At 35.6% G+C, this 10,498-nt stretch overlaps 1 protein-coding gene across 1 annotated transcript; it reads left to right on the forward strand.

Annotated features, from left to right (window-relative positions):
• The first annotated feature begins 1,097 nt into the window (after window positions 1-1,097).
• Window positions 1,098-9,244, forward strand: LOC107762435 (nuclear poly(A) polymerase 1). The gene is made up of 14 exons (XM_075248511.1): window positions 1,098-1,218; window positions 1,322-1,479; window positions 1,820-1,919; window positions 3,003-3,080; window positions 3,159-3,266; window positions 3,954-4,016; window positions 4,106-4,264; window positions 5,386-5,499; window positions 5,579-5,641; window positions 5,755-6,084; window positions 6,531-6,695; window positions 6,795-7,628; window positions 8,646-8,719; window positions 8,803-9,244. The coding sequence occupies exons 3-14, from the start codon at window positions 1,830-1,832 to the stop codon at window positions 8,843-8,845; spliced, it is 2,121 nt and encodes a 706-aa protein (XP_075104612.1). The 5' UTR covers window positions 1,098-1,218; window positions 1,322-1,479; window positions 1,820-1,829; the 3' UTR covers window positions 8,846-9,244.
• The last annotated feature ends 1,254 nt before the right edge of the window (window positions 9,245-10,498 follow it).

Below are 10,498 nucleotides of genomic sequence, written 5' to 3' on the forward strand. Positions count from 1 at the left end.
TTGCGGCCGCAGCTCTTGAGTTATGCGGTCCGCATAATTTTGGGTGCGGCTGCACAATTATAATGCGGTCCACAGTTCTAGTTGGGCTTGAATTTGACACTCTTTGAACTCTTACTTCTGCGACCACATTGTACATTGAAGCTCTGTTGAATTTTCTTCTTGTTTTGCGACCGCAGACCAAATTCTGCAGTCCGCATTTTAGCTTTTTTGCTTGATTTTTATCTTTGTTCAAAATCACTCTTTCTTGAGTTGAATTTCATAACTTTGGCTCATTTTCTAATACTCCTGCAAGTAAGCATATTTCATTAGTTTTCGGGAATACCTTTAAACATTTTTGAACTAAAACAAAAGTCAAAAAGCGCAAATAGGTAGTCAAAATCTCCACTTATCAGCCCCGAACGTGATTCCGACTTAATTGCTTGGATTTTACTCAGACTTCAAAGCTCTAACTTGTTCAAATTAGCTCCAAATTATCTTAATAGCTCGGAATCACTCCTACAAGGCATAAAACACACAATAAGTGCAAAGACACTACCAATTAAAGTTCAACACAAGTAAAATACACTGAATTAAAGTGCAATAAGCGATTAAAACACGAGATTATAGCCTATCAATCAACGACATATTCAAACCCGGTTTGGCTCTTTGGACAAACTTTATTGTTTCTAAAGCATTTTTTTCCCTTCAAGATATCACTTATTCATATTTTTTGTTGGTAAAGAAGACTCACGTTGTTGCAAAAAAAAAACCTATCGCGTCTAAATTAAAATCTAATACACTTCATAAAATATGTTGAAAAAAAATTCTCATAAAATAATATGTCTTGTCTCATTTCACATGACATAGTAATTATTTTGGGAGTAAAAAGATTTTTTTCTCTAACTATGAAATATTCTTATATATATTTTAAAATATTCTTAGCTATAAAGTACTTAGTACTTTGTTTAGTTTTCAATCTATTTTCCTCCTACTTTCCTTTTCCTTCCAGAATACGAATTTAGGAAAAATTAGGAACTGACACGAAAAATCAAACCGCGTAATATAATATTTTCTTTTTTAATATAAAGAAATCACAATAAAAAAATATCAAAAAGGAAAAAAAATAATACAGATTCTCCATATTCTTTCCCCCCCTATTTATTAATAAAAAATATCTCAATTATTCATTCTTCTTCACTTCTCTCTATCGACCTGTAGCTAACGCCTCGGCTCTCTCCTGTCAGCTTCAATTCTCTCTTAATTATCTCATAAGTTCTTTATATTTCTTTGCAAATCTAACCTTTATTTATTATGTTCTGTTTTTGTTGTTGTTAAATTTTAGGGTTTCGATCGTATGAAGAACCCGAAGCTTTAATCGAGAAAACAATTCGGCACAATTGAGAGAATCACAGAAAGTTTTGGGCTTTTCTTGCCAAAATCAGAGGCCTTGTTGGTGTTGGTGAAGTTGTATTAGAGAAAAAAAAGAAAAAAATCGATAAAGTTAGGGTTTTTATTTATTTTGTGTTAATTTATTGTACGTTTGTTTCGTTGTAGTGTATCGCAATTTAATGAGAATTGGTGTGAAGTGTAATACTGATAAATTTCCTTCTTTTTTTCAGTTTTGATTTTACTTTTTTTGGTTTCCCCAGTTACATTCAATTGTTGTAGTGGATTATTCAGTAAAAAAAAGAGGAACAATTTGTTATTGAAGGTTAATTTTGTTATTATATGCAAAAAGGAAAAAAAAAGATAAAAGCTTTATTGAGTTAGTATTTTCAATTGAGTAAAAAAGAAAAGGAAAAACAAGGAAAGTAAGTTATTTTGTATTGTTTGTGGAAAGAGGAGGCGATATGAGTAGCACTGCATATGGAGTATCTGAACCAATTTCAACTGGTGGGCCCGCTGAATTGGATGTCGTTAGAAACCGCGAATTGGAAAAGGTTTGTTCTTGATTTATTTTGACTTGTTAAATTTTTGTAGTACATGTTTAGAAAATTTGACTTGTCAATTTTCGTTGCGAATATTGGTATGTGATGTTTAAATGGAGTAATATGGTCAGTAAGGATTCATATACTCACCCCAACTTGTTTGAGGCTGAGGCATTGTTGTTCTTGCTGCAGTTGCGTTGTTGTTATGAATGGAAAAATTATCTTTTTTTTCTGCTGTGTTTAAGATGGCTTTCTAGATTATGTGAAAAGAGTATGAATTAACAAAAAAGAGTTCCTTGACATTGAATTCCTGGTAAGGTTGAATTGGCATAATTCAGAAATCAGAGGTATAAATTGGGGTTTTTATGTTTCTGTCCACTTGTTTCTTGAACAGATTTGTAAGTTGAAAGTTACATTATATACTTGTTAATGATACTTGAATAAATCAGCTAGAACACATGGATTCCAATGACATATGTATGTATGTATGTATGTATGTATGTATGTATGTATATATATATATATATATATATATATATATATATATATATATATATATATATATATAGTAAAGGTTTATGAATGATTATTGATCAACTGAAAAGGTAATTATGAATGATTATTTGTAAAACAGGTGATAATAAAAGATTTAAGCCAAGCACGTTAAGCTATGGTTCTACCTAAATACTTGTATCGGTTAGTTATGCTTGACATCAATACCCATTCAGAAGACTTATCAGCTACAACAGCGCCTAAACAAGTGTTTAGTAGAAATGTTATGTATTTGCTTACTTAATACGATAGGTATACAGTTTTGAAGTTGAACCAGACATAATCATGCTTTGGACTTATGACATTGAGAGGGTGATTTAAAAAACAATCTAAGCATTGTGATTTAAAATCAAGCTAAGTTTTTCTTCTTAACAATGAGTTGTTTTTCTATTAAAATGATTAAATTAACACAGATACGTGTGCTTTTTTGTGTGCCTGAGAGAGAGAGAGAGAGAGAGAGAGAGAGAGAGAGAGAGAGAGAGAGAGAGAGAGAGAGAGATTGTAGTTTCTAAACCATATCTGACAAGGACTGCACTTTTTCAGTTTCTCGCAGATGCAGGCTTATATGAAAGTCATGAAGAAGCCATTAAAAGGGAAGAAGTGCTGGGGAGATTAGACCAGGTTGTTCTTGTTTTGTGAATTTAGAATTCTCAGTCTATTATCTCAAAGTCATTGGTTACTGATTCCGGAGTGAAACAGATTGTGAAGACGTGGGTGAAAAATGTCTGTCGTGCTAAAGGCTTCAATGATGACGTGGTGCAAGAGGCAAATGCAAAAATCTTCACATTCGGTTCATATCGGCTGGGAGTATGTCTCTTTTTCTTTTTGTTTACACCCTTTGTTGGATTCAACTGGTAGTAATAGTGTTGGCGCTTGCATTTTTGGTTTGGTTTGCATGTCCGTGGCTCTATACCGGAACAGCTGGAAATGAAGCATGTCCATTTTTTTTGGGGGGGGGGGGGAGTATTTGGGTATTTGGTCTTTAAATTTTCTCCAATTTGGTGCACATCCTTTAATTTATAACAACCTTGTGACAACCTCTGTTAGCAAGAATAATTGGGTGTTGTTAACTTGTTTCTTCCTTCTCCCATCAATTCTATAGTGTTTCTCGGTTCTTGTGTTATTTATGAACCCTGCTGGTGTTGGTTTTACAATTTGATCTTTTCTAATCATTGTGATGTTTTTAGTTAATTAGGTTTTTAACTTTTGGGATGTCAAGGGGAGGGATTATGCGGTGATATTTTACAGTAGTTGGGGACCCTTTTTGAAGCAGGACTGGAAACTGCAAGGAGAAACTTTAGATAGTATAGATATTACATTCTGGTATTGTGAATAAATGTTAGAGAAAAAGTGATTTAAGTCTATAAAGGACCGAAGGTCTATTTTGTATATTATGCTGCTTGGCTTCAAGGAATTTTAGGTTATCTTGCTTGTCAGGTAATTTTACCATTTCACTTATCAAGTTGACTTTTGTTTCGGGGTTGTCTTTAACAGGTACATGGCCCTGGTGCTGATATAGACACTCTATGTGTAGGACCTAGACATGCGACTCGTGATGTAGGATGACAGCCTTTTCAGTTTACATCCTTTAATTTTTGGTTTCTATGCTGAAGGTTGATGCCTGTAATATTCCTCTTACATTGCAGGACTTCTTTGGCGAACTTCATAGAATGCTTGAAGAGATGCCTGAAATACAAGAACTTCATCCTGTACCTGATGCTCATGTTCCTGTTATGAAGTTCAAGTTTAATGGTGTTTCTATAGACCTTCTTTATGCAAATGTAGCACTCTGGGTTATTCCTGAGGTATGATTCTCTTGTATGTGACTGATTACACACTTGTTTTGAGATGCACCATCTGCAGTCTAGAAAATCTGTCTTCTGATGTGCTATTTACCTTTGTTATATACTACTGCATATCTTCTTGATAATTGGTTGAATTGGTGAACCTGACATGGTGTTTCCCGGGGTTCCACATCTTACTTTGATGCATTTACCTTTTCATTTTCCTAATTAAAATTTTAAAGTAGCCAAGGAAATGTGCGATATGCTCTAAACTTAGTTGGGATAAAGTAGGTCGTGCCACATACCCTTAAGTTGCTTCTTGCAGTTGGTATGGATGAAGGACAGAAGTGGAAGTAGGGAAATATGGAATTACAGCCTTTGCTGCATTTTGTGGAGATAGATGATGATTTGAAAGGAGTTTGACTCCTACTGAGAAACTGAAGGCTCAATGGTTGTTGTCTTCAGCTTTTTTGGTATAGAATGTTACTTGTGAATAACATGGTTGGATAGGAAGATTTTATTATCTCCCTTCCTTTTTTATTTGGATGTAAGTAGTAGCTGGTCTTTGTAAAGGGAAAGCTACCACAGTTTTGCTGTATCTTTAAGCAGCCACTTGATGTTTATTAAAGAACAATGGATGGTTTTGAAAACTTCAACTGGTGATCTATGAGGATATAGGTTTGGTTTAGGCTCTTAATAACAATTGAACATCTGAAAGGAGGGCCCTATTGGGGGGTGGCGAGTGTGAATTTGCGCATAATTACTTGCTACTTCTCCTGGCTCTTGCTTGTATATGCAACTTAGCATGCTTTTTTCTGCAATTGCATGAGGACTATTTCTGGAACTCTTGACTACTTCAAGGTATCTAAAAAGAGTATTAGATTCTTGTTTACCTTTTCTAAATCTGAAATATTGAGAGGCCATTCCTAATTACTATTCAGTAACGTTAACAATTATCAGTAGTCTTCATTTATCTTCTGCCCTGTTGTGTGCTGATGACTATACTCTGCTTTCCTTGTGGTTTTAGAACCATCATAATTCTGATGTCGTCATCCTATTAATCTGAAATAACTTGTTATGCTGTTGAAATAAATTCTGTAATCTGTAAACTTCTGGATTTTAGTCCTATTTGTCTCTTGCAGGATTTGGATGTTTCACAGGAGTCCATACTACAGAATGTGGATGAGCAGACTGTTCGTAGTCTTAATGGATGCAGAGTAACGGATCAAGTTTTGCATTTAGTACCCAATATCCAGGTTGTTGCCTCACAATTATGTAAATTGCATTTGCTTTGAAACTTTATGCTTAATCTTTCCCCCCTCTTTGGTCCTGCAGAGTTTCCGCACCACACTGAGATGCATGAGACTGTGGGCAAAAAGGCGTGGAGTTTACTCAAATGTAAGTATCCAACATAACCCCTTGTACAATCTTTTGTGTCCTTAAAGGTACAGTGCCTGACATCTTGGTGAAAGTCAGTCTGCTTCTCTTAAACTTGTGTCACTTTTGACCAGGTTACTGGATTTCTTGGCGGTATTAATTGGGCATTGCTTGTTGCTCGGATTTGCCAACTTTATCCAAATGCAGTTCCTAGCATGTTGGTCTCTCGGTTTTTTAGAGTCTACAGTTTGTGGCGCTGGCCAAACCCAGTTTTGCTGTGTCCAATAAATGAAGGATCTCTTGGGCTTGCTTATTGGGATCCTCGGAGGAATTTCAAAGATAGGCAGCATCTAATGCCGATAATAACTCCAGCATACCCCTGCATGAATTCTAGCTACAATGTTTCAACCAGTACCTTGCGTGTCATGACAGAAGAATTTCAGAGAGGGAATGAACTTTGTGAGGTATATATGCGTGCTCAGTTTTTGTCGGGTTTACTGCTTTTTCTATTGTACTGAATGCAATCAATGCGATCTGCCGGTTTTTTCTTCCTATTGGTTCTCCTATTGAGTTAATTTACCCCATTTAATTTTTATTAACTAAATACAGATAAAAACCAAAACTAAGATTTTGGATGTTGCTCAAGCATGTTTATTCAATTGAGTGTGGCATTCCTCTTAAATGTTTGTTTTGGCGGTTCAAGCATGCGTATATAGTGAATTTGGTGCTCATGGTTAAGATACTTGGTTCTCCCCCTAATTTCTTTTTAGACTTCTTCATTTAGTTTTTGCGGCACCAATGCTCTACAGTCATGACTTTTATTCTAATCCAATTGCTGTTATCTTCCAGTTTGTTATTCCTATTTTCATCAATTGAAGTCTTCTTTCCCTGACTCATTTTGTGTGCATAGGCAATAGAAGCTAACAAAGCTAGCTGGGAAAGTCTTTGTGAGCCTTTCGCTTTTTTTGAAGCCTATAGAAACTATTTGCGGATAGACATAGCTACAGAAAGTGAGGATGACATGAGGAAATGGAAAGGATGGGTTGAATCTAGGATACGCCTGCTTACTCTAAAGGTGATGTTTCTTTCTTCTGCTTCACATTTTGATGACTTCGTCTCTATTGCTTCGCCAAAGGCACTGAATTAATGAAGTTTCCATGCTTTATTCATCCAGATTGAGAGAGACACTGCTGGTGTACTTCAATGCCATCCACATCCGGGTGAATTTTCAGATAAATCTAAGCCGTTTCACCATTCTTATTTTATGGGATTACGTAGAAAACAAGGTACAAATCCTCAACAAGGCGAACAATTTGATATAAGGTTGACAGTTGAGGATTTTAAGCGAGATGTCTATGCATATTCTTTTTGGACATCTAGCATGTGGATTCATGTGTGTCATGTCAGACGAAAAGACCTTCCTAATTTTGTCTTCCCTGGAGGAGTGCGTCCTGCTCAGCCTGCAAGAAGTGAAAGTCGTTCAGTTTCAAAATCACTTGGTTCTGCTAAGGCAACATCTGTAGATGCTGCTTTTAGCAGAAAGAGAAAGCACGACGAAGTTAATACAGGTTTTACCTCAAAAGAGTCTTGCCTGGCCATGAGTAGCAGTGATGCCAGCTCACCAGGTGAAACTAGAGAGTTGAAGCGATTTGAAGCTGATATTGGTGATACCTTGAATAGTGGTGGGCTTGTTGATAACCAAATTGAAGTTTCTGTCAAAAGCATGTTGCCTGTGCCTTCATCATGTGCAGCTGTAACAGAGACAATAGCAGTCAAGCAATCTGCAGAACCGACTGTGGGCCATCAAAGTGGATCTCATGGTTTTGAAGATCCTGGGGATGAACTGGAATTGACAAATGGAGTCAAGCATTTTGATGGGGCAAATGAACTGCAGATGGAGCCCCCAACAGCAGAGGAAATGGTTGAGGCAACAACATCAGAGGAAAAGGACAGAATTGGTGGTTCTAGCCATAAGGTCCTACAAAGCGAGGGCTTGGAAGAACTTGAGGTTGTCTTCAAACTTCATACACTTATTTTCTTTAATGCAGAATATATCGAATATGTCTATTGAGATCCTGATTTTGTGCACCCTCAGTCTGTCCATCTGCAGTTGCATCATACAAATCTCCTTAATCTTTTTCTTCTTTTCAGCTTTTGTGTTCGAGACTTTTTTGTATAGATAATGTATGATACCGAGACTAACATTGTGGACCTATGGAATATAACAGAACAGTTGATTAAACTAGTTAATTGTGCTTTTCTTTGATGTCTTTGGTGCAAGTCTTGTCCCGCAATTGAAGGTTCTAACACAAACTGCCATGTTAAGGAAATCATCTGATTCTTATTGGCCCTAAATTATGAGTAGTCTTTTTGGAATTCATTTTAAATATGGCAGCATTTTGTTGTTAGTTACTTGTTGCAACAAAAAAGTGAACCAGTCTTTTATGTGGAGCATGGAATATACCAGAAGGCCACTTTCCTTATTTGTTTTTTCCAGTTCGTTCCCATTTTTTAGCTCCAAGCTCTTTGTAAAATTTGGTGCTTGTTGCCGTCAGATGTTTAATTGTTGATCAGAATTGGGATAAAAAGTGCAATTTTGCAAGGTGCTGTGATAATTTGATAGTCCACTGTAACTCGTCAATATATTTTTTTTGGTGAGTCCAATTTATCATCGCCCTTATATGTTATGTCAGAGAAATAGAGGGAATAAGAATGGCTATTTTAAGAATCTTACCAAAATATCTTTTGCATTGCTTTCTGTTCAAATCTTCCTTTGGATTTCCCTGAGAAAGCTTTGTTAGTGTCACCTGCAATATTTGTACATTTTGTTGCTTTGGTAGTTTCTAAGGCACGTAATGTTGCATGTTGGTGTGACCGGAAGCATTAGACAAATTTAAAAGCTTGACATGTTCCAAGTTGCTTTTGTGAATGATAGTCTTGTATGCAAAATTTTGTATCCAGTACTGTTAGACAGGAACACTGACGAAAATCTGTTCTTTTTGCTTCTTTCCCTTGCCCCTGAAAGCCGATTGAGCTAGCAGCACCGTCCTCCAGCATTGCTTCTGAAGCATTTGTGGTTCCTCAGAAGCCTCTCATTAGGTATTGTATCTACTCTGCCAAATTGAACGAGTGAACTTCTCTAGAGGCGCTTTTTGATCGGTGATATATGCACTTCTTTGCAGGTTTAATTTTACTTCTTTGCGGAAAACAACTGAGAGCACATGAAGAAATGTGCACTGACCACATGCTGGAGATTGGAAGTATATCGAAAACTTTTTTACTGAAAGCATTAGAGATGAATGAAGAAGAAGCGGGAGAAAAAAATGGAATAAGGACAAAAAGCAGAGCTAAAATCCATTTTTGGCTGGAGGTGCGACTACATCTTGCAATTTCTTAGGCTGAGCCATGATTTCTAAAGCAAAAAAAGAGATAAGGAAAAAAGAAAAAAGAACTGAATCCAATTTTGACTGAAATTGGTATTTCTTGTAAATTATCAGTTGTTTGGAGAAGTGCCTTTTTGGGTGCTGATTGTAAATTACATGGATAATATCTAAATAATGTGTACCCGAATACTATGTTTTGTATATTTAAGTTATGGAAAATTTTGAAATGTGGATTTGCTTCTACGATTCTATACATTGTTTGGTTAGCCCCACCTCCCCAATGTGTACTTTTGTCTAAAAATTTGAATAATGTGTTGTTTATGTGAATATTTCATTTCTACGCAAATCAGTCTACAAATGCATGCCGTTGTCTATTTGGATTTCATTAAAGGGGAAGCATTTTCTATCAAAATTTTCTTATTTTTAAGGTTCGAACTCGAAATCTCAAGTCAAGCATTGAATTCTCTTATTTTTGAGGTTCGAACTCGAGATCTCAAGGTCAGGGATCCTATTTGTTTCATTTACAACCCTTGATTGTGATCTTTGGAAGATGGGTGTTGTCTTCACTGTCTCTATTTCTTGTCTTAAATGGAATTTGTCTAATTCAGATAGGTAAAGTTTAGGTGTTTTGAGTTCAATGGACCTGTCAATTTGCACTTGGTATTTACTATTTCCTAGGAATTTTTAATTATCAATCAACTTTCCAATGTTGAAGTTTCCCTCATTTTTCCTCTCAATTTCTTTCAACTTAGGTATCGTCTTAAAATAATTCCAAATGTTTCTCTGTAGGTCTATAAATATATATACCCTTTATTTTTTGAATTGGCTGGTGTCCAATTGATTTTTTTAATTTCTCAATTGATGTCCGTACCTACCGATTAAATTCGGATTCGCATCGCAATAGACGGGGTAAAACACTCCTTAGCAAAGACGACTTCATTCCCGAGACTCGAAAACCGGGTTCCAATTATTATCAATAAGGAGTTGTATCACAATTTGCAGTTCTATGCGATGACAGTGACAGATATCTTTTTCGTTTCTATTTGATCTAACACTTTACACATATCGTTGAAAGTGATAGATATTTTGGTATAGGGTATTCCACAAGCATTTTCAAGGTCAAATTTAATTAATATACTTAATCTTTGAGTTATCTTCTTAATGGTGTGTTGTGGTTATCGTCTTGTATTGTTCTTAGTTTTTATTTATTTATTTATTTATTATTAATCTTCTACAATTATTGCGTCTTCTAAAGCTTAAACAATGAATTTTGTGATTACTTTTGTTGTTTCAAGTGCTTCAGCGAGTAAAAAAAAAGGTAAAAAATAGCTATGCCTACCCACCACTGTCATCTCCTAATAAGTATTAAATAAAGTCAAATTGCCATTATGATGTGATTATAAGAAAATTAACCTTAGTCACAGCACAATTTGTGGATCATTATACAAGTGTATGCCAGTTAACTTTTCCTTTTAAAAACTAAGTTATATATACC

The sequence above is a fragment of the Nicotiana tabacum genome, chromosome 24 (assembly GCF_000715075.1).
Source record: "Nicotiana tabacum cultivar K326 chromosome 24, ASM71507v2, whole genome shotgun sequence".
NCBI lineage: Eukaryota > Viridiplantae > Streptophyta > Magnoliopsida > Solanales > Solanaceae > Nicotiana > Nicotiana tabacum.